The following is a 25070-nucleotide window of genomic DNA, read 5'->3' as shown; positions in this document are numbered from 1 at the left end:
TCAAAATCTTTCATAATAATAACAGTCACATTTGCTTTTCTTTGTAGAGAGTTGCATGAGCAGATCGATACCACTCTCATGTCTGTACGGATGAGGATGATAAAAAGGCAGAAGCCGATTAGCTTTGCTTAGCATAAAGACTGGGAAACAAAGGGAAACGCCTAGCCATTTGTTCAATCTCCACAAAAAATTTAAAAGTGTACAAACGACACATTGTAATTTTGGGGAGCCCGGCTAGATGTTTCCCCCCTGTTTCCAGTGTTTATGCTAAGCTAGGCTAAGTGGCTGCTGCCTTTAGCTTCATATTTAAAGGACAGATATGAGAGTGGATCTTTTCATGACAATAAAGCAAAAAAAAAGCGTGTTTCAGAAAATGTTGACTGTACCTTTAAGAGGACAGCATTATATTATATAATTGCTTTACTGCATCAACACATAATTAAATTTAGCTGGAGCCCTAGATACATTTTCTTTTTAATTAGATCAACTAAAAGCTGGAACAGTATATTTGTTTATCTCAGAATTACCCAACCATAACCCGAATAAATGCTGAAATGAAGATCTACCCCGCGCCTGTGGTTATAGCTGTCACCAAAGGACAAAACAAAGCGTTTACTCCTCCCTGCAGGGCCGGAAGCTGCTCATCATCGGCACCACCAGCAGGAAGGACGTGCTGCAGGAGATGGAGATGTTGGACGCCTTCAGCACCACCATCCACATCCCCAACATCTCTACCGGGGAGCAACTCGTCGACGCTTTAGAGGTATGAACGAACGTTCGCTTTAATGTGGTCAACACATTCGGTTGCTTGAAGGTGAAGATGCTCGTGATTGTCCGCCCAAACATGGACACAATGTTTAGTGATTGGCCGGCTCTTTTTCTCGGGATTTACTCCTGTTTGTAAACGTTACTGGTTCCTCTTGGCTCATCTAACTGTGGTGCATTACCATCCCCCATTCTCAAGAGCACACATTCACACACAGCCTTGGAAGAGTCAACCGACTCTGTATCCTTTGTGTGGGGAAAAAAAAATACTTTCTCTTAAGGTACTGAAAAAATATAAGTGGCTTAAACATAATTAAAGGGGCTAGTTTTCATCGGCCGATCCTTTTTTTTATTTTGCTTATTGGTTGGAGGTTTTGAAGGCAGAATTGAAGAGCTCTGCCTCTCTGATGTCTTTGTTGTCTTTGCAGCTGCTGGGGAGCTTCACAGATAAAGAGCGGGCCAGCATCGCACATCAGCTCAAAGGGAAGCGAGTGTGGATCGGCATCAAGAAGCTCCTCGTGCTCATCGAGATGTCTCTGCAGGTAAAGGACACTCACCGAAGCAGTGAAGCTGTGATGTGTGAGGGGTTGGACAATAGAAAACTAAAGACATCATCAAGACTATTCTCCGTTTTTGGATTCTTTGTTCACCTTGGAGTCATGCGAGAAAACAAAGTTTTTTTCAACATATCAAGGTTACTCGGGGTGAGTTAGTGCTGTACAATTGGTCATTTTGGGGTAGAAGTATTCCACTAAGACAGAGCAAGGTTAGCTGTTTCCAGCTGTTTTTTACTTTATGCTAAGCTAAGCCAAGCTTCAGACTTATACCCACAGTCTACATCTGGTGAGTCAGACCAGGCTACTGTTGGTTGTTTGTATTGTCCAGACTCTTCAATCTCTCTCTCGTTCTGCTTTCTTTCACTGTCTCCAGATGGACCAGGATTACAGAGTGACCAAGTTCCTGTCTCTGCTCAGAGACGAGGGGGCGTGAGTACAACCGCTCTGCAACAATCACTGTCATTGCTGACCTACAGCTTCCATCAACTTAAACCCTCTTCTTTTATTCTCATCTCCATCCATTTTTATGTTTCTCCTTGTATCACCCTGTCCGCTTGTTCTCTTTAGACTATTATATATATATTGTTATTTCTATAAAACACCATTGACAGAATGTACTTTCAACACGGCTCAGTAATGCCACACATAAGTACACTTATTAATGAAGACAAGAAGTCTTGTATTTCCACACTGCACACAGAGAAGTACAAACACGGCAGAAAAGGGCTAACAATCAGTCACCAACTACTGACCTTAACAGCTTTATTTTTGCAATCACCAGGTTGAACGAAGGCGATCAAATCCGAATTTAAAGCTGTTGGTCGCTCTCGCTGTGCACTGGTAAGGCCATCAGCCTTGTAGCTTGTCAGTTAGCCGTTAGATTAGCATTTACTTTGTTTTGTTTTCTTTCTGCTTTAGAAATTTGATTGCAGTAGCAGCTTCCGGTAACTGTTTAAATGGTGTTTGACGGGGTTGGGAGATTATATTTTGTTCGCCAAATAAATTGGCAGAATTTCTCTCTTAGTCTTTTGTTTAACATTTATACCTGCGGTACATCTTTTAGCCACATGAGACAGCCTGAATGTTTGTATTGCTCTGATCATTTTTTAACTTAAATGATTGAGTGACATAGCATGTTAACTCTGCCTAAATGCATTTATTTGGTCTCATTTAAAAAGAATACAACACGTGTAGATGTTTTCAATCATGTCACAACAGTTGCCACTGTGGCCACAAGTGACATTAACATGATTATAGTAAATTCTAAGAGAGAAGAGTAAGCAAATCCACTCAGTAGTATCAGTTACAAAGCAATATCAATGTAACGTTAGCTTACATTAGCTAACGTTAGCCAGCACAGCTACTGGTCATCTATCCGACTGACAAAAGGTCGTATCAGTAAAACCACTGGGCGTATTTGGCAGATTACCAGTGGTTTTTAATTCTTACTAGTATGTTCTTCAGCTAAATAGTCTCGCTTGTCTTTAACCAGCTCTCTGCCCCTCCATCTTCACGTCTCTTTCATTAGCAAAACGGATTCCCACATGGAGATTTGTACCCCCGTGTATCTTACATAGTATATTTCCGCCCCTACAGCTGACATCACTCATAATATTTGTTGAATTTATGTAACATGACATTCCAAATGTCATGCAGGCATTGCATTTTTGCTCCCCCTTCATCATTATTTTACTGTTGCTAGAAATTCGCATTATAGCTCAATTGTATTCAGTTCGGAACATAAGCGATTCCATCGAGTGTTTAGCATGTTGTTAGCTTATTTTAGCTTTTATATTGTGAATATCATTTTCAGTCCTGCTTCTTAAGGTCCAGGTTTCGGGAGTCGCTTGCACCATCTCTTCATATGTTCAAACTTAGCGTACTTATAAGCTAAAAGTGTTTACTAAATGGAGATTAACGCAGAACTAAATTAAAATGACTCGCACCACCCAAACCACACACAAGAGCAAAAGTTATTCTGTAGAGATTCATTGTTATTAATTATTTACATCCAATAACTGCCTCGTGTAACTGTTTCATAGATAACTAAATTTACTGACAAAGCTAAAGTTAGCTTGCTAGCACATGACCCTTTTGGATTTAGGGGTACATTTGAGATAATATGTAAAATGTTCAACATACTATATATAAATATATATAGTGTTGATCAAAATGCTGCTTAGTGCTGATATTTCACAAAGCTTGGTTTGAGTTACAAAACAAGCTGAAAATATCAGGCTAAATGAATAAATATCATTGTTTATGTATATTTTAAACTGCATGAATACGACTATCTCTGAAACACATTTCTCTATGTTAAGTATAAAACAAAGTATTGCCAATTACAAAGGACTGGCAGTTCAATGTGATACATGTCAAAGTCCCCAATTACAATGACTTCCTGTTGGCATAGCTGATTACTTTTTATTTCATGACACTACAAATGTTTTATCGCAACAGATTTACACATTACTGAAGTCTTTTCAAGCTGGTGCCAATTTCAAGTTATTACGAGTGAATTATCCTAATCACGAGTTTCACACTCTGGGTTATTGTACTTCAGAGTTTCACGTTATCTCTATATATTATAATCACGAGTTTCATGTAATCTCTGAAGTGTCTTAAAAATAAACAAACACGGATGCTCATGTCAGCTACAGTCCGTCATTCAATGTAATTTTACTCATATTTGATTAATACAGTACATATATTCAACGTGCAGTATTTCTGTAATCACACGACCGTCTTGAGTTGTCCTGTGAAATCTTTCACAAACTTAGTAGTACTGGATTTACAAATAGCTGGTGCAACCCTAACCTGGCCATATTAAAGTAAATAGCTGGAGGGAAATCTTTCAAACACTATTTTTGGATGGTGTGCCTGGGGATTGTGGCTCTCCGTGGTGTTATGGCAACCCTCCGTACACAGAATGAGGAGTGCATTAATCTCGAAAGATCAATGAGCGATGGTGTTACATTGTGGCTCTCTTCTTGTTTTATAGCCGGTTAAATCCTGCTCGTCGTATTTTAGTTTGCACAAGACACCGCCCTGCATTGTGTTGGTGTTGCGTAAGTACACTGGAGTTTGTTGAGGGTCGCTAAAAGGCGGCCTTCTGGTAAAGGGGGGGGGGGGTTACGCAACACAACCGACAGGAAACTGAACCAACACGTCTTCTGCTTTTTCCTCTTTCTAGTGACCGCAGCTTCTACGAGTAGAGGGGCTGGAGGAGTGAAGCAAACATCTCGCCACCAACAAGCCACCCATGGGACAAGATGAGGAAGAGGAGGAGAAAGAGAAGAGATCTTCCTCTTGTCCGTCCACCCGTCCGTCCGTCCATCTATTTAAATACACACCTGGTCAAAGAGGGGATCGCGCGAGTCCTCGTCATCTCAGCATGTTTCCGTAGGCAATATCTCTGTATCACCGCCATCGACTTTACTTATTGACATATCACAGCAAACTACTGGAAGTCGTACTGTTAAAAATCTGTTATCTGTAAAGAAATTGGAATAGATGATTGTAAAAAAAAGAGAAAAAGTGCTGTTTTGTGCATCGTGCGGAAAATTAACAACAAAAAAAAAAGCCATGTATGTTTTCAGCTGTAGTATTTGTTGTATTCGTTGCATATACCCCTCGTCCTGCTAAAGATAGTACGATATGTATCCTGATAACACACAAGCAGAACCAACAGAGTACAACGGACACAAATCCCCCGAGGCATTTGACTATTTAAGGTTTGAATCTATGAGAGGCTTTTAGTGAATATGTAGTGGCTGTAAAAAAAAAAAAAGAATCCATGTGTAAATGTAGACCCTTTAAATCTACAGTATGTAACTCGTTCATGTTCTGTACATAGTATATATAGACAAAATGATTTAAACGATATATCAGAACGTTTCTTCTTCCTTATTCTTCAAGAGATGTTGACTTTACCAGGTTTCTGTAACAGTGAAAGTAACTGTGGGATTGTTGGCCCGTCTGTCTGTGTGTCGTGTGCAGTTCGGTTTCAGTCTAGCTATATTGTAGCTACAAGATCATCAGTGTTAAAGATTTAAAAATAAAATATTCTGCACTTATAACATCGACTAAATACAAAACAAACAAAAAACCCTTTAGTTCTTATCTCGGCGGTTCTTCTTGAGAACCCGAGCTTGTGTCCGCTTGTGTGCATGTGTGTGGGGAACCAAACGCTGCATGTGTCCAGTGTGTCGGAGCGCGTGTGTGTCTGTGTGTGTGCGTGAGTGTGTGTGCAGTGGCAGAACGTGCTTTTGAATGTGCACACGTATGTGTGTGTGTGTTCCAGTGTGTGTGTACATTTGATTCTAAGTTTTAGAATAGGTGGTTTATTTGTGGGGTTTTCTTTTTTTTTTCATGTCATGTATTTGGTGCTTATCGTCCAAAGTTCTTGTTTTGTTCTGACCATTGATGATGTGAGAGTGTACGTGTGTGAGTGTGTGTAAATATATATCAACATGCAGATGTATTATTGCAATAAAAAGGCACAGATGCACAGGAAAAAGAAACTTACAGCCGCTCGTCTGGTCTCATTTATTTATTTATTGATGGATCGATGGATGAATCTGTCGACGGAATTATGGAAATATAGTTCATTTTCAGTTTTGAAGTAAGTGCTTTTAAGTGCTTTGACTTAAGTACAATGTTGAGGTACTTGTACTTTACTTGAGTATTTCCATTTTGTGCTATACTTTACACTATTACTACAATACATTTTAGAGGGGAATATTATATCAAATAATAAAATGTAGTGTCATCTCCACCAGCTAAAACATAACTGCTTACAAAGCAAACAATTGGGAATAAAATTGTATATATATATATATATATATATATATATATATAAATTATTAATATTATATATATATATATATTAATTATTATTATTATTATTATTTTTTTTGATGCAGTCCAGATTGTCTATATTGCATAACATTAAAAAAAACAAAAACATCGGTGCCCCATCCCCCAGGACTCATACTTCTCCAGAGTCAGGAAGCAAGCAGGTAAACATCCCTGCAGACCCTTCACTTCCTGATCACCACCTGTTTCAGCCTCTCCCCTCTGGGGGGCGCTGCAGAGCACTGTATGCCATAACAACCAGCCACAACATGAGGGAATCTTCAGCTGCGTTTATGTCTGTCTCTTACGAAATGACTGGCGGAGCGCCCCTACCTCCCTGTAGGTGTGTGGTACCCAAGAACCATGGCGGACTCGATAAATAGATCCATCTGTTTAAACTGCACGGGCAGAATTGGGTGCTTTTGACTGGACTCCAATACATTGGTATATCTATTTAAAACAGAAAACAATTGTTTGATGTCATTCGGAACAAATTGCTAAATAATGATGATAGTGATAGATGATGATAGAATAGAGCACCTGTGAGATATGACAGAAAGTATACCTCTGGGGTCTGTGGGGGCCGCATTTGGTTGGATTAAGGTTACAGTGTAAAAGTAAACAGTGCTCTTCTTAGGGTGTTGTTATATGTATTCCCATGTGTATTATTGTATGTATATATTATGATCAATATCGTTAATATAACAATTATTTTCATTATTATTGCTATTATTAGTTTTTTGGCTTGTCATCATTGCTGGATTCATGTGTAAGCAGCATTTTAAATCTGTCACATGTGTGGAGCTAACTGTTGTTACTACTTATTTTAAAAAAAATTATGTATAGCAATGCATCATGTGTTATAAAACAATTAAGTTGTCCACACAGGTTACTATGTGTTGAACCTAGAATTAACCGGTATCTACAGCTGTCAGGTAGCCTAAATGTAAACGGCCTACTTTTTCTCTGTGTGTATAATGTAAAGTAGCATAAAATGAAAACAGTCAAATAAAGTGCACCTCCCGTTGTATTTAAAAACAGTTATTTGCTGTGTGTGAATGTTGTTGTTTTTTCCCCACCACTTGTTTTGTCTTTGAACGTCGCTGGGGAAACGGGAGACATTCCCCTTTAATTCTCCAGGCTCGCGGGATTATGCAATCATCCCTCCTGCCGCAGTACCCCTCTCAAACCGGCGGAGGGCGGTGCGGAGCCTAGCAACTAATCAACCCTCTCTCTAGCGGCAGCTCCGCGTCTCCTGACCCGCATTCACCCGTACTGTACAGGCAGGGGGGAGGAGGAGGAGGAGGAGGAGGAGGACCGAGCACAGAAAGCTAATAAACGCAGTAGAGAGTTCCCTCTTTGCAGACCGTGGCCATGGCATTGGCCGTCCCTGACAGACATGGCGCTCCCGTCTACTCACACCTGATAGCGGACTGAACCGGAGGGGGGCTAACACCAGGAGAAGCGTTAGCTACGCCGCTTGAGACGGTCAACCGGCTGGACTCGTATTTCTACGTATTTGTTCTGCTTTTTTCTTCTTCTTCCTTTCCCCACCCTCACGTGTTAATCCGTCTGTTCCTGGTCCACGGGCTTTATGTTGACGGCACGAAAGGCGGCGTTACATCACAAGTCCAGCGTTGGTGAGTGTGTCATTTTATCGCACTATACAGTGAAATGTACAGCGGCGGCTTCTTTATGCAACGTGAGCGCTGTCCTCATGTCAACCCGGGCGCTGCACCGGCCTGCCGTACTGTACTGTCCTGTACTGTACATATAGGCGAACGTGAAGAAGCCCCGGTCACCGACCCGTAGCTGTCTAACGCTTCCTCCACGCGCCGGTTTTGAGAAACCCACCTCTGCAAACTCGAACCTGTTTGGCTGCCATGTGCTCCACCTTTTCGCTATTTCTTTTTTTTCGTTATATCGATGCACCTGGGTCAGGTAAGGGCTCCCATAAAGTGCACGGTGGAGGTCGGAACTATGGGCTCGTTGCCAACAAACCTGTTAACCTACACTCTTTCCTGTACGGCGGGGCGCGCGAGACACGTTATCCGAGAAGAATCGCGAAGGTACAGAGACATTGGCTTTGTGCCAACATATAGGCAGCGTATAGGCTGCCATGTAAGTGTGCTTCTATATACGTTTGGCACTCCCGATGCATGATATGTAGCGCGCGCGGCCACCGCATTCCTTTGCTGTGACGTTGCCGAGTAGGTCCGAGTGTGTCAAATTATGCTTGAAATGACTTTTGGGATGAATCATGCATGTGTTTTTAAAGGACATTATGAAATGTGGTTCCCAGCCTATATAGCTGCTTCCCACGGGCTGAGGCGTGGTGCGTGATATCATGTGTGTGGGGATGCACACAATACCACTCTTTGAAGTGTGTGTGTGTGTGTGTGTGTGTGTGTGTGTGTGTGTGTGTGTGTGTGTGTGGTTTAAAGGTACAGTTAGGAGATGAATGTGTTGTTAATAATTTTTTTTTTTTTTTGACATTTCCAGGTTGAGGGCAGAGTCGACGGCTTCATCGGTGGGCCCATCAGAGGTGGTTCTATGACCGGTTTTGGGCCCGGAGCCGCAGCTTGAGACACCCTGAGTTGAAGGTAGGTGACCAACATCAGAGAGTACATTTAATGCACTCGGAGCGTTCGGTGTTCACCTAAAAGAAAAAAAGTCCAGACAACTCGGCAACAGCAAAGGTTTCTTCTGCAACTCCACGTTTTCATACGTTTTTATTTGTGAGCAAATATAATAATCCTCAATCTTCAAATCCAGTAAAAAAAAAAACGCGCATGTGACGCTTTCATATAGAAAAATGTCCACAGATGCAGGCAGGAAGGGAAAAAAAAACAAACTCTCATATAGCCACAACTGGGAACTGTGGAACCACAAAAAAATAATATTTCCCTAGAGAGAGGCCAGAACCACATACAATTACCCAGGAAGCACTCTGCTTGTTTACAAGGGTTTCCCCTAGTAACCCAGTTATGATTTTGGGAGCCGGTGGCTTTCATTCGATTTTTCAGCAAAGATCTTTACGAGTTTCTTTCCCTCAGACTTGTTCTCTCTGAAGAAAGAGAGGATTATTTTGACACAATACTTAATAAAATCCTAATGACTTAAATAATGCAAAAAAACAACAACAATTATTATCTGTTTCGGAGGCCAACTGTCAGGATTGAACTATCTTGAATGAATGGCAAACCAAAGAAAGATACTGCACTGTCTGTCTGTATGTATGTATATATACATACAAAGCCATAATCTCTGCCCGCAGCCAGACGTGACCTCTTTTGACGTCCGTTGCTAACACCCTTCTCATGGCCCTCCCCTCCCTCCCTCCCCTCCCTCTCTCCTCTCTCCCCCCTCCATTTTCCCATACCTCGCTGCTGGAAGGCAGTGTCCTGGTTTTCCGAGGTTGAGGCTTAATGTATAGCGAGCGGGGCAGGGTGAAACGAGGAGGAAGGGGGAGGGGGCAGGAAGAAAACCAGTCTCTCACCCCCACCCTCCTCACAGCCTGCCTCAGTCTGAGGGAAATCAGTTACATAACCGAACCAGGGCCGCGGAGGCATGTCGCTCCCCCCCCCCCTTCGAGCTCCCACAGCCCGCTCACGTCACCGACATGTGGGAGGAGTCGTCTGTCATGTTGGCCAATACTGGAGGATACTGAGTTTGCACACTAATTTCATGTGATATGATTGTCTTCTGTTGAGCCACTTGAAGCACTTTGTACCGTGGAAGTGAAGGATAGGATCGTTCACCTTCCATAATCAGAAATACATATGTTGTTTAGATTGTTTTTCGATGCGAGTTGCCTAGTTTTGGAGATATCTGGAATAGAGACGTCTGCCTTCTGTCCAATATCAATTGGACTTTATGGCACTCAGTTTACATGCATTTGAAAAACTCAACAGCAACGTGTCTCTCTATAAAACCATGACCCGGTGACGCAGCTTCATGTAGGAACTATTTTCTTTCTACTGAACTACATCCGCCAACCGTATCACCGCGCCGTGACAGCAGCACTTTAGTTGCTACAAGTTTAGCCTCGAAATGAACAATCGGTACTTTTGTTTTTGTTTGATCTAAATTGAATGTCTTAGCATTGGGTCGGACATAAAACAAGACATTTGAAGACAGTAGGGGTGCAACGGATCACAGAACTCACTGTTTGGATTTGAGAGATGCCCAGATTAGCTTGTTTTTTTTCTTCTTTGCTGCCTATCGAGGCTCTGGTAAATTTATGATATTCTTCCCTGTTTTCTGACACTTCAACGAACGCCCGATCGATTAATCTTAAAGACGGTCGACGGATGAACCGCTCACGACTGTAATTGTCAATCGCAGATCCACATGTGGCCGGATAAACGGGGGATAAAGGGAGGCGGAGATGAACGGTGCCGACTGTTTTCATCTGAAGTGTTTGAGAGAAATGTCAGACAGAGAAAGAGAGGAACCACCAGGATGTACATAGTGTACATACTACCTGCGTGAGTACAATACCAAACAGGTAGTGCAGCTTCTTGCTCACACACAGACACACACACACACACACACACACACACACACACACACACACACACACACACACACACACACACACACACACACACACACACACACACACACACACAGGGTGGCCTCAGGGCTCCTCCGCGCTGCTTTAGAATGTTCTGTTCTTTTTCTGAGAGGGGGAAGAACATCCTCAATTAGTGTGAAACGCCGTCTCCCACATGGAAAATTAAAACACAAGTAAGCCGGGACGATTCTCCCGCCTTCCGACAGGAAATGACTTCTGAAGAAGGTTAAAGTCGGGCGATGACAATCACGGTGTCATTTCAGGACCATGACACAGTGCTTTGATTGAGTTTGAGTTTTTATATTTAATATGTATATATATATATATATATATATATATATATATATATATATATATATATATATATATATATATATATATGAAAGGAATATGTACTCAAAACATGACTTTAACAATTGGAATCAAGTAGGAGAAAGTGTTTTTTTTCAGCAATGTATTTGTGTAAAAGCATGTGTTTGGGGGCTATTAGTCAAGATATTTGACATTTCTAAATTGTTAGTGTTTCACGGTTTGACTTGGAGCTACAGAATAAAAGAAGCTCTTTACTCTCGTTCCTTTATTAGAGATACAAAGTGGAACAGTTCCTGCTCGAGGCCGACCGTTTGTGCGGCTGCAGGAGCTTTATCTCGATGAGCTTTTTCACCTCCATGCGAGCTAGCAAGCTTCAAACATCGAAATGAAACTGCTAACGGCATCAAAAGGTCCGGTCGATGCGAGTTCGGGTCGTCAGATTTGACGCTCCGGCGGTGGACTCGAGTTCTACGGGATTCCAGACAGAATCTTGACAGGTGTTTCAGTTTAACGAGCGACTGTGTCGATTAGTGACTTTCCTCCGAATGCGTCCGTCGTTGCTCGTAGTGACCGACGTGAAATGGTTGTAGATCGTGAACGCAGATGAGTTTGTGTTTTAGAAATGAGCGAAGACTCGTTCAAAGACGCCTGCATGATGTGTTCATGCTGACGCTGACGTTTGTAGCTTCCATTTTAAAACTCAAGAAAGTCAAAACTCTGACTTTACTTTGAGGTTCTGCACATGACCTCAGATAATGTAAGATTTGTTTGCTGGTAATTTCTTGCTTGCGCATATATCTGGTCCCTAAAAACGCGGTTGCTTGCTAGCTTGACAAGCTAATGCACCGTTAAAAGGGTCAATGAGGTGAGAGACGGACTGTAAGTGGTAATGCAATGAAGGCAACGGTGTTCCTCTCGTCCCCTAAGTAGTAAGTTAGTTTCCTACTAAATCATTTAGATGAACGTAGCGGGCGCTGCGCACCACAATGGTGTCCTCTGTGTCCGTCAGCAACACGGGATAAAGGCAGCATGATATGAGGGGATTTAAACAGGGCCCATAGTCTTGAATACTGGCCAAGGACCTTAAAGACATTCAGGTCTGGAACCCAGCAGAGAGGACTGGAATCTGTCTTGGGAAACATAAACCTGGTCATTAAGTGGTCCACAGCTGTCCCTCTTGTAAGGAAGTAATAGTAGATTTAAAAAAAAAAAAAAATGTTGGCTACTTGGATGTGAAGATTAAAGTTGCAGGTTCGTCACCTTGTGCTATTCTTTTCACACATTGATGCTAAAAAATATATTTACAAAAAAATAAGTATTGCAGCTTTAATTATCAATGGTGTAAGTGCAAAGTTTGTATCTTTTATGAATAGACAAGGAAATAATTGTCATTTTTTGGCAGGCATGAGGAGTCTCGGGTGGATTTTTCAAATAAGGGGTTTAATTTCCCTAACAAAATGAATTGGATCAGTATAAATAGTTTAACAAATAACCAAAACAAAAGCTAAAATGATTTACAAAATCCCAATTCGCCCCCATGCTGTGGCGCACTTGGTACAGTCCGAAGGGCCACAACCAGGGGGGGACGACATGCTGCAAAGGCTCTTGGTTGGCCCTGCTAGCTCACCTGGTAGAGTGGGCTCCCTGCCTGATGAGATGTCCCTCCAGGAGTGGAACCCACAACACCGGTTACCCAAAGAAATTGGAACAACTTGAGATAAACTAAACTAAAGTGTTGACTGTACCAATGTTTAATAAAGCCTCTATTTCGCTGCCTGGTACGGCCCTGCTCAACCCGGTTATTTTTTTGGTTTTCCTCATGCAAAAGTTGTGGATAATAGCGGATACTTTTTTTTGTTTTTTGGCACCACCTAGCGTGCTGAGCCGATACTAGCAGGTGGAGTTAAAACACTGCAGACCACCGATTGGTCGGTGAGAACCGTCACTAGTTCTTCCTGCACAAACCCGCCGTTTTTTACATAATCAAGCTACCGTCAATAGCGGCCGCAATTCTTTTATTTTTTTATCCGTTTGCTGATGTATGTGCATGAGGGCAAAAGGTTCAACAAAGTAAACTTACCCCCTTCGGGTTACGGACGGTTGTGCAGCCGTCACACTGGTGCAGCCCGCCATTCCTCAAACTGTGATTGGCCCAGAGGGGGACGGCTGCATCCGTCAGTGACGGCACGTTTACTGCGGCACTCTCTATCCCGTTCCTCCTCCCTCCATCTTTGTTTCCGCACAGTCTCTCTCTTTCTGTCTTTCAGTCAAACCTCTCAAGGGGCTTGTATTGTTTCAGCGGATAAAAAGAAAGATAAAAAAAAAAAAAAAAAACTTGCCTCGGTGGGATGACAGAGAGACTTTATAACAAGCTCTCACACCTCCAGGGGGGATTCTCTCTCTCTCTCTCTCACACACACACACACACACACACACACACACACACACACACACACACACACACACACACACACACACACACACACGTACACAAATGTTCTCAAAGAGTACACACACGGAATATTGCAGTAGTGAAACACACACACATGCACTCAGTGTCCTACAGAGAGAGGAACCGGCGTCAGGAGTGGCCACAACAGGAAGTGGTCCAGGGATTACATTAAAGAGACGGACCCCCCCCTCTTAGAATGAACCTCTGCAGAGAGGTCGAGGCCTCTTTGCTCCTCTCCTCAGGGGGGAAATTCAGCATTCTTATAGAATAAAGCTCACGCCTTGAGTATTTCCCTGGCATCCTGCTGTTGTCAACATCTGAGAGGGGGAAGATGGGGAAGATGGGTGAGACACACTGTGCAGGGAATCAAGATCAAGATAGAAGAAATGGTGAAACAAGCGAGGCAGCAGTAAAGGTCAGGTTCCAGACTTTAATCCGTAAAGTTGGACGCAGTTGCTTTTGCCTCCAACCAGAGGGTGTGTACACATTATGGGTATTTCATCCTTCAGCTTGACCTGACGTTACATTTGATTTTCAATTAATAAAAGTGACTCCTGTCACGCGGTGCATTCAGAGTCCCGCCAGGCCGACCGCCGTGGGAGTGTTGCTTTATTTACACAATCAAATATTTATTGTCATATTTTGTTGAAACTCTCGCACACTTGGACAAACACATCAGGCTTAAGCTAATTGAGACGGTAATTATTCAGTTCATAATACGAACCAAACCGTTCAGAACAAAATGTTCATTTCAGGACAACTACTGCAACTAGCAGTTTGTCTAAATAATCAATCATTCCGGGGTTGTTGTTGTTTTTTTCTTCTTTTTTTTTACTGTAAAAAATGTTTCATTTTTTTAATACGTTGCTAAGCCTCTGAATAGCGATGAGTGCTTTCTGCTGGATGAAGAATGAGTGTGAGAGGGTGGGACGTGGCGGCCCGAGGCGGCGACATGTATGTGTAAGTGGCAGTAGCTCAGGCTAGACTCTCCATGGGCGGCAAATGGAGTGAAAATAACAGGTACCCAGTTGGTGAAGGTCAGACTCGGTTCAACGCGGCGTTCGTTTAGTATCTCAGACGTTCTCTCTTTTAGTCCTGGTGCAGGATTTTGCCACGGGGCCAGCACTCACGCTGCATCATTAACACCGAGCGCTTCACCAGTTGGCGCATTAGTTGGCGCTCTCGGTTTTCCCATCAGCCTCGCCGGGTCAAAGCTGGGCCGAGCACCGAGGAAAAGTTTTTTGAGTCGAGTTGGGAAATTCTCCCTGATATAAGAGCCATGTGATTTGAGGCACATGTTGACCTTCTTCTAAAGAGTCTGAACATTCAGATCATGAGCAGATTTTCCCCCTCCCCCTTTTTTTCATTCACACTAAATAAGTATAACAAAGACACACACACACACACACACACACACACACACACACACACACACACACACACACACACAGAGCTGTGCTATATATTCTCCGGAATACAGAATGATATCAAGATGAAAGAGCTGGCGTCTCCTGGTGAGTTTAAAGTGATAATGAGGGAGGATCAATAAGCAGCTGTCGCAGCTTTAAAAATGTTTCTTTATTGAGTGACACTGTATTGATTGGGTGGGGAAAAAAGCACTTTTTTAATTTTTTTATTTCAATGACACATCAAGAAAATAAAAAAATCTAAGCTTATTTTTTCTTATTGTTTCAGATCTTTCAGACCGGCACGGGAACATTTCCATTTCAAAACGAAGACGCGCTGCCATCTGATGTTTGTGTCAATGAGCAACACCGGCCTCCATCTTCACAGCACCAGGTCGGTTCATCTCCCGTTCGTCTTCAGTGTTCGGTATCATATGAGTGGAACTCAACAGCCGAGAGGGCAGTAGCTGGTTTGACAAAAAACAATAAACCCTAAATAAGAAGAAGAAGAAGAAGAAGCAGAAGAGTGTGAAATAAAAATGTAAGCATTTTTTTTAAAAAGCTGAGCAAAACTCTGAGGAGCGGCATCTCACTAAGATGAGAATAGCTGGGCGGCCTGCATCACCCACCTGCATGCAAGGCATTCATCTCCTCTGATAACAGTTAATCATCGGGTAAAGGGGGTCGGCTATCGGTCAGAAAAAAGAATTCTACATTAGCCTCTCTAGTTGTCTCGACAGACACAATTGGCTCGGTTAGTCCGTATATAAACTAACATAATATCACGCTAATCACTTTGTCAATATTGCTTATTACTAATGCAACACAAGTTGGCACAGGTTGCTGATGTGGACATAATGAGAAATGCCGGTTCAGCGTTATGGTTTAAGCTCACACCGGACGGGACCCGTCTCTATTGGCAGGGCGGAAAGGCTTATTAAAACAAAAATCATAAAAATAAACTTACATACAGATAATGTTGAAGGAATACTGCTACTTGACCATGCTGCTGATGTGAAGGGATATTCTGCTATATATATATATATATATATATATATATATATATATATATATATATATATATATATATATATATAATGTACTGTAAGGCTAAAATCACTTTTAGTAACATGAAGAAAAAGCTGATTAACGAGGGGTTAAATAAAAACACAGCGCAATTTAAAATGTCCAGTGTTACATAATGCAGCTAATTTGCAAGCATTTTGATCATCACCTGTCAGGAGATTATGCGTTTCAGTCGTGTGTGTGTGTGTGTGTTTGCATGCGTTTGTCTGTCCACGGCCCTGATATGTTTCGTGCTCATTTAGGACTTCTCGTGGTCGCAGTGATTCACACTTCTTTAAAAAACAAAATGTCACTCCTCTTAACCGGCCGGTAGACAAACAAGCGCTTCAGTCAGACGCCTCGCCTCGGCAAACCGCAAACCTTTTTGTCGGCGTGAGCGCGGCTCAACGTGCGCTCGCGGCAGACAGGTGTTGGCGAGCGGTTCAAAGGTTATCAGTGAAGTTGCTTAATGTAGAGTGTAGGTTACAGTTATAAATATATAAATAATAAACACTGCGAAACCACTCCTCGGTACCCAAGAAGTTCCCGTGTCATGCCTGCAGGGCCTCACACAGCAGGAAAGAGAACCGAGAGGTGTTCTTCAGCGCCAGCAGACGGTGAGGCCCGTAGGCTTTTCAATAGAGACGGTCTTGGGTAGATCTTTTTAATTAGATGCTGAGACGTGCCGAGACATCCGTTCATTGGCCTCTTCAACGTTTTTGAGAAGTCCATTACTTGTCTCAGGCGAGCATGTTTTTGAAGTATGATGACAATGCTGTTGGATTAGTCTACGAATGCACCTCTTATCTCCAAATACGGGGTCCATGTGTTACATCTAATCATTCTGCAAGTGAGTCATAAACACCAGCTATGTAATTTCCGTCCAACTGCTGGATGAATTGGAACAAGGTTAACAACAGTAATTGACGTTTCTCTTGGTCTAACTCGACCTCGGTATGTGAGCGTCACGTGTCCAATTTGAAAGTCTTGGTCCATATGGCGGAATCGCAGCAGTGATGGTGTTAAAGTGAAACTCAACTGCTCATCATTTAGCAGGTGAAAACCCAAACTCATTCATAATGGTCAGAATGATGTATGGTTTTAGATTAGACACCTCTACACATCTGTTACATTATTTCTACTTTTGTAATAATGCTTTTTTTCTATTGTCTCTATTAATTAGATTAACTGGTGCTTGAAGTAGAAAAAATCTGTTTGCATCAATAATCTCTCTCGCTGCTTATTTTGTTTTCTTTATGCTCTGTCGGTTGTGATTTTATTGTTATAGCATCATACTTGGGCTACGCATCTTCTATTGTAGGCCTTTTAATAATCCCATAATATATCCATCTGTGTATTTGTATATTTAGCTGTTAGGAGATGTTGGGTTTAGGGGTCCTCCCTCAAGAAAATGTGAAGGTTTTTGACTCAAAACTATGGAATGTTACATCATTTTTATTAGATTACTACTCTAGATTACTCCCAAAAAGCTTAAAGACAAAACTCGCCATAGAATGATTATTTTTTTTATTTAATTTAATTTGTGTCACAGCCTTCGTCTGAACAATCCTTCCGGAAATGTTTGATGAATCTTTCATTATATTTGTCCACGAATTAAAAAAAAAAAAACTGTTACAAAGAGCAGATCACTAATTATTTCACAAATAGGACGTGAACGCTGCACCGTTGTATAAATAACTCTTGTTCTCACCCCTCCTCCTCCGCACCGAACCCACTGTCTTTGAATTACCAGTGCAGCCCGAGAGGTGCGTGAATGTGTGTGCGCTGACTGTAAAGTGGTACCTCCCCTGCTGTTGGAGAAATCTACAGACAATAGATAATGGTTGTATGGCCTTATTACCCCTGCTGGGCCAGTGTGGGGAAAGGAGAGCGCAGAGATTAGCAGCGGCGGGAGTCAGATAGACGCTCTTGATGCCCTGATGTGATGTGACGGGACGTATTGCGACACAACGGTGGCTCTAATTTGATTTGATCTAACTCTGTCTTCACCCGGCCCCCGGAATTGTTTTGTCACACTCTTGGGGTTCCCCTGATGCGAATTTGCAACACACGTTCTGCGCCTCCGCGGCTGTGTTCGCTGTCCTCATTTCCTCACCGACCTGAATGCGTGTGAGCGACCCAAAGCGGGAACGGCGGCGCACCACATGGTTGTATTGTGGAATATTCAAAATCTAATTCAAGCGGGCGTCGCCATGATAATGAGTAAATCGAAAAAAGTTTGCTCGCTTTCTTGCAAAAATATCCAATCTGAATCCTTTTGAAACCCCCTCATCAAAGGTAAAGCTAAAGTAGGGCTTCATATCATACACCGGTTGTATCGCACCGGTTGAACCGGTATACCGGTATGATATGAATTTTTCATACACCGTCATACCGGTATAGCCAAAACAACTGCTGTCACTCTTCAACAGGAAGCAAAATATATTGTTCGCTGTGAAGAGTGCTCCGGTTTGAGCTACTTATGTAGTGAGACGGACCCCTAAGTTATGGTTATAACTTCATAACACAACAATTAATAACCCACAACGAACACTCTTTAACAGGGCAGCACCATGGCACACAACAGTTTGTGACACATGAACAATTTGTAACACTAATAATTGTACATTTATTAAATTTCACCGCCGAACAGCATGCTGGGTACGGCTTGGTAGCTAGCCGTTAGCACAACAGTCTGCTAACAGCTGGGAGAGGCACTTAAAGAACAGAACAGAGCGATGCAGGAGGAACTAAGAGAGACCGGAGATGCACCAATAGAGTCTGTGCCCAAGAGAGGAGCTGTGTCTGCTGTTTGGAAGTGTTTTGGTTTTAAAACAATCCGACGTTTTGCGAGTTTGGAGCCACTGTTGATGCCACTGGTGGTAACACGAGCAACTTACATCACCTCAGCAGAAAATGTAAGTAAATGTTTCCATGTGAGTAATAGATGCAATCTGAAATATACACCTTGAAAACTGCAAACCTATCTACGTCATGTTTTTATGTTTGTTAAATTATCAGTAGCGATAACTAAATGATATGCTTATTATACATCACACATCATGCTTAATATTAATTTATAATGTTGATGAATGTATTTATTTCATAATAAAATTACATCACAGTAACCACCTCCTAACATACTGTAACACACTTAAATGAAAGAGATGTGTTTGTATCATGTTGGTCTCCAGACAACATGAAACATGGCCAATACTAGCTGACGTGAAAGAACTGTTACTTGCCCAGTTGAAGCTAATTCCTGAAGGTCTCTCTCCATGTGTTCTCTCGTAGATTGGCCAAGCAGACTTTTTTATTGTCTGGTAGATTACAGCCATTCGTAAAGCGTAGCTTGTACCGCCAACTTCAGGCGCAGCCAAGTTCATTCAGTTCATTCGCTCCAAACCATTTGAGAGATGTGCAACATTTCAAAAGTTTGCTTGAAATTTGCTGAACAATTGAATGGAAAAAACTAATGCAGCAAAACCTTAACGAGGGAATTTGTGACCGAAATGTGTAAAAAAAACCAAAACAGGTTCATGAACTTAAGGATGATGAATGGAGTTCATGTTGAAATGAACATCTAAAAAAATCTCACGTTATATTAACTCAGAAATAAAAATTTAAAGAATGCAGTGTGAATTATGACCCACCATGAAATAACTAGTTCAGCTTTTATTAATTGAATTTTAGTTTTTACCGTAGTGGGCAGTTAGTTACTTCATTCAATGAATTCATCAGTGATAAGAAAAAGAAGTTGCATCCGTGCGCTGTAAGCTAAAATGCCTGCATACCCCAGTGGGTGTTCAACCCTTTCACAGCCACTGAACATGAACTGCAAAGATGCAAACTCGTCTCCTCCTCTTAAATTATAGAGTCCTTTTTAAATGCTGCATCAATGATTTTGGCCAACACGGAGCATGCGGTGACACGACAGACCCACAGGCCAAAAATGCATTAACCTACATAAAAGCTGAGGAGACGTGTGATCGCTTTGAATCGACTTTTGATCTAATCCGTCTTTTCTTTTAGTTTGCGGAAATTGGAATGCAGGCGAGAGCTCACTCCGTGAAAAACTATTAGCCTAAAGGTTGCAGAGTATATGTATTCCACAGCCGTTCTAAATGAGCACTTGCTCTCTAATGGCCATGCTAATTACCTGGACGTCGAACAATTTGTCCAGAGAGAGAGAGAGAGAGAGAGAGAGAGAGAGAGAGAGAGAGAGAGAGAGAGAGAGAGAGAGAGAGAGAGAGAGAGAGAGAGAGAGAGAGAGAGAGAGAGAGAGAGAGAGAGAGAGAGAGAGAGAGAGAGAGAGAGAGAGAGAGAGAGAGAGAGAGAGAGAGAGAGAGAGAGAGAGAGAGAGAGAGGCCCCCTTTGGCCTTTTAAAAAGAAATCTCAGTCAGGTTAGTCACGCTGTCACAGGGCAAGAGTGATGGTGGACTTGAAGGCACATTCTCTGTCGTCATCCTCGCTGCCCTAAACCCGCACTTAATTACCAACAACCGCCTCTAATGGCCCGCTAATGGAGGCGCTTCCTGTTAAACTCCGACTGCCCCCTTGCCTCCGCCTCTGCTCTGTTGTACCGTCCACAGATGCATCCTTCTGAAAGACTTCAGGTTGTCGTCGTTGCATCTACTGCAACAAGGGAGTGTGTGCCATCAGAGTATTTTAAACTACGAGTCTGTCCCCAAAACCCACACTAGTGGTTTTGCATGTCCGGTCACCAAGGTGCCGTAGTAGGCAACTGTGTCCCACATCTGCAAAATCCCAACACAGTGCTTTTATGAAAACAACTTTTTGTCATATTTGCTCAAACCGTCACCGTATCCTGATAGTAGTGCACAAGACTGTCAAAATCGACTGAGAAAATCGACCAATCAGAGCTGAGGAGTCAGTATTCTGTTACTGAATTGCCATTTTTTTTTTTCCCTCAAATGTTTTGAGGAACGTATTTTAGTGATGGCCCGTCGTTTGTCCTTTACACTTCTTTTAATGAGGCAGTTGCTGAAAACAGTTGCAACAGCGTCTGTGAGACTCCAGCCTTTGATCCTGTACAGGTCGGAGCTTTTTATTGGCCTAGAGTCGTCTCCAGCATTACTTTTTCGTTTCGAAACCCGATCCGTTTTCTGCATCCGAGGGAACGATAGCTAGCTAACAGTGGCAGCGAATGTCGTGGCGATATTCAAACATAAATGGTCATTGAAATTATGCTTTTCAATTAGTTTTGAGCTCATTTAGATAAAGAAAAAGCTAGCTTTGTGTATTGCCGTGGCCCACTGGATGGCGCGTTGAGGCCCACCAGTTGACCCCGGGCCAGTGGTTGAGAATAGCTGCTCTGCCCTTAGGCGGTGACAGCAAATGCTAGAAATTCGTCGCTCAAGTAGGCACTCGACTGCTGGCAATTATCCTAGATGTCGGAGCAGACGGCATCTCTCCAGACCCATGAGTAGGACGCGAATGGCATTGATCAGCACCTTCATCCAGAGCGCCTCACTGTACGGCAACAACATGATAGCGTAAGAAGCTCAAACAGCTGGCTCGAACTCGCTGCACTCCAGGGTCCTGAACCCGTAGAAACCTATGTATCGACTCAAATATCACCGTCAGAATACCATTCTGGGGTTTTTTTCTGTTTTTTGAGCAGCAGAAATGGAGATCTTGGAAGGTTATCTGTATGTTATTCTCCAAAGAACTCCGAAGAACACATCAGTATTCTGAGTGAAAACTCTGAACAGAAAGAGTGTTCTTTTTTTTTTTTTTCTTTTTTCTTTCTGCGCCAGGGGGAATTTTTGGTTGAGTCATTCACATGAGCTCCCATATTCTACCCAATAATCCCTGCTCGTTTCACAGCAATTGTTGTAGAAAAGAAAGGGATCCAGTGGGAGAATAATTTGTACAAAGTGTTCGATTTATTTTCAGCCTTGTTGCGCTCACAAGATCAGAGCGACGCGTAAAAGCTTCTGGGCCCCGAGGGCGACGTCTTCATTCGCAGTGCAACTGATTCCAACAGGCGTTATCATTCATGTTGCGCTCCAGCTGTGCATCAGAGTGTTAACACTGGGACATCGGTGGTTTCCTTAAGAGGGCGTACAAACTTTTCATGCCAGGGGCAAAGAAGTACAAAGTCCTGGGCCATGAGACCACGAGACCACTATTAGACCGCTTTGTTCCGTACGCTTGAAGCATCTTCTGTTGTTGACTTTCTGGAAATCCGGGTCACCCCCTGCAAACGTTTTTTCCGTGCTTGGCGATAAATAAGAGATGCCCCCAATCAAGATTTTTGCCAAACCTAACACTGATTTTTACGCACCGTAATGTAACTCAACACACCGTTTACGTTAGCTGTCGTTTTAGCCTAGCGGGACCCGCGCTGCCCGCCGGCTGCTAACGGCTAACGTTAGCTAGCTCCGCTCCTGCCGATTATCTGCCTCACGCACGTTGTAAAAGTTCCGGTCCGTCGACACGTTTTGTTTTGGTAGCGCGTTCGGACGCCTGAGCTACCGCGTGTCATTTTTTTTGAGGGGGGAAAGCTCCGAAAAATGCACCTTGCTCCGGGGGAAAAAACACGTTTTCACCTCGCAATATTTGTGTTCTCTAAGATTTTAAGATATTCATGACAAAAACAAGTTTGAAAAAAAATATACAGTAACATGCAAATTAAGTGCAAAGGCCTTACGGTTGGTGAATGAGGCCCAAAATATTTCTGTACTGCAGCTTCTTTAAACGTACCAGCAGACATATGTGCCGACATATCCGCCATAAGATCGAATCTGCCAATGATATCAGCCACGGCGATGTGTTGTTTGTCTGCCGTTTGGAGGGATTCATCTTATTCCCTCAAGTGTCTCGCTCGGCCTGTAACAAATGCCAGGATCTGTCCGTGCCTGTGTGAAACATCTTAGCACAGCCATCCGTCGTTTGGAAGCCATTGCGACATGTAACTCGCCGACCAAATCAAAGCGGATATCATCCGCTGCTTCCCCACACTGCGAGGTAAACACGTGTGTACATCTTTATGCGTATCAGTGTCTTTTTTTTTTTTTTTTTGGTTACACAAGTGTGCGAATTCCAGCCCTTTTGTTTGCCACCCATCATGTCATTATTCGCTCCAACGAGGCATGATTGGGACGCCGCTTTTGACAGCACAACAAACACTCATTTTCTGAAACGGCATTAATGAATCCGCCCGCAGCATCCGTGTTTGCTCATCTGTTGTTGTGTCCCAGGCCTCATTTACAAACCCATAAGACCTGTGGGTAGGTTTTCGGATGATCTGGCGCGAGGCCCAGATAATACGGGCAGACCGGGAGACAAGCAAACCCCTGTTCCCATCTAAGCTCCCCACAACAAAAAATAAAAAACACGCCGCCCTGATTGTCCCAACTCTTTCAATCCACTGCATCTCCCCGTTGTTGCCCGATGCTGCATCATCGATTGGAGCGCAGAGACTCTGACCGCGGCGTGAACCCATCGCCGCGTCGGACTCAAAGGTGACGCTGGCTTGGGCGGCGCGACATTAGTGCGATGACCCACTTTGAGTCCTCAGAGGTTGTTTATTTCGGTCAGATGAAGTGGCAGTGACAATGTAGGCTTACAGGATTTTGGTTGTGATGTCCCAAGCGGATCCCCAGGATTAGAGCCACTTAGGGCTTTGTCATGGCTCCTCGGCCCTTTTAGAACAGGTCTGTGAATGCAATTTGGATCGTCATTCATTTCTAAAAGATTGTACTGAACGACGGTATTGGTGGGTTTGGTGATATTAACCACGCCTAATTACATTCCTGTCTTTGTTCCTGCAATAATCTCCACTATAAAGCAGTTTAGTTTTCCGTCTTTCAAAGCGGCTTCATTCGTGTCCGCTCCCTTAATTGTCCAGTATTTCATCACACCTCGCATAACCTTCTAATCGCCACGTTTCTAACGTAGCTTTACAAGCCTCGTGGGTTCGTGTGCACACGACACATGAGATATTTAAGACAAGCACGCTCCCGTCACATACCACAGCAGGTATGCTCTATGCAAATGTGTCCCACGTGTATATTTTAGCCGGGCGAGGTGACACCTCAAGTTTTGATACAACCGCACCACCTACATGCACTTAAGTGTGAGTGCCAAATAAAGACGTGTAACTAATAAAACATCTGGGTTTTCTTTTTTACATTTTGTGTGTGAGTGCACTGAATCGACAACTTTGTAATAGTTTGTTGGTTTAATCGCAGCTGGGTTTTTTTTTTTTTTTTTTTTTTCAGGCCCGGTCTACCTTTCGTGCTGCGTCCGTCCCAGAATATGTTTTTTTTTTTACCGTCCCTGATCTTATTTTATCATTTTTTTTTTCTGTACCTCTTCTGTCTGTGTTTTAACGCTGCGACCACCAGCAGCCCTTTCCAGTCGCCAGGTCTTTAGATCGCTATAAAATCACTGACAACGCCGGGCTGATGGAACCTTTTAGCTCCTTGTAGTAGTCCCCGGACTAAAATGAACGAGAAGATCCGTGTGGAAACCGCGTTTTAAATCTAAACCTCACTCTAATCCAGAAGATTAGGACACAACGCTAACATCCCTAAACTCTGGATACACACGGTCTAAACTCTGGGCTGTGACTAACACCTGACGTGTTGCTGGAATGTAGCACAACACGCTGCGTATAGATTGAAGAGCAACAGAGGGTAAAGACTCGCTGAGTGTGTCATTGACCTCTCCAAAAGACGGGCAACCGCATTTGATCCCCCTTCCGTGCACCGCATGTGACCCGATACTGAAAAGGATTGTTTCTTCAGACAGTGGAAATAACACGGGAGGTGAACCAGAGCAGTGGCTGGGAAAATCCAACGTCCTATTCAAGACACAAGCTCAAGATTCAGTGTATATTCAAATGATTTAAGATAAATGGGAAGGAAAGGAACACCGTCGGTTGTAAATGTCGTCTCTGAACCCGTGAGAAGAACTCGATGTTGGAGCGATGACATTTAAATCTGTAGGTGTCACGCTGCTGATTGGTCCTCCGCGTAAGGTTTCGTCGAGTGATTAGTCTGCGACCTCCCAGCTAATCAGTGTTTGGCACTGAATTAATAACGGCA

At 43.0% G+C, this 25070-nt stretch overlaps 1 protein-coding gene and 1 long non-coding RNA gene across 4 annotated transcripts in view; both read left to right on the top strand.

Moving 5' to 3' along the window:
- Positions 1 to 5849, top strand: part of nsfa (N-ethylmaleimide-sensitive factor a) — a 34312-nt gene extending 28463 nt beyond the window's left edge. For 2 of the 3 annotated variants that reach the window (XM_068737033.1, XM_068737031.1), the window contains 5 exons: positions 629 to 763; positions 1194 to 1307; positions 1696 to 1751; positions 2104 to 2162; positions 4516 to 5849. In XM_068737033.1, coding sequence (XP_068593134.1) covers positions 629 to 763; positions 1194 to 1307; positions 1696 to 1751; positions 2104 to 2134 — 336 coding nt within the window. In that variant the 3' untranslated portion in view covers positions 2135 to 2162; positions 4516 to 5849. The remainder of the gene's footprint in view (positions 1 to 628; positions 764 to 1193; positions 1308 to 1695; positions 1752 to 2103; positions 2163 to 4515) is intronic. The other variant, XM_068737032.1, reaches the window with a different exon arrangement.
- A 1660-nt stretch (positions 5850 to 7509) lies between these two features.
- Positions 7510 to 25070, top strand: part of LOC137892106 (uncharacterized) — a 32169-nt gene continuing 14608 nt past the window's right edge. Inside the window, exons 1-3 of the long non-coding RNA XR_011105394.1 lie at positions 7510 to 7819; positions 8682 to 8782; positions 15218 to 15322. This is a non-coding gene — a long non-coding RNA (uncharacterized lncRNA). The remainder of the gene's footprint in view (positions 7820 to 8681; positions 8783 to 15217; positions 15323 to 25070) is intronic.

This window comes from Cebidichthys violaceus, unplaced genomic scaffold (genome assembly GCF_023349555.1).
Source record: "Cebidichthys violaceus isolate CVI_PGR_0920_01 unplaced genomic scaffold, fCebVio1.0.p SCAF_75, whole genome shotgun sequence".
Lineage (NCBI taxonomy): Eukaryota > Metazoa > Chordata > Actinopteri > Perciformes > Stichaeidae > Cebidichthys > Cebidichthys violaceus.
The sequence above is the reverse complement of the archived record's forward strand: the minus strand, read 5'-3'. Positions and strand labels throughout refer to the sequence as shown.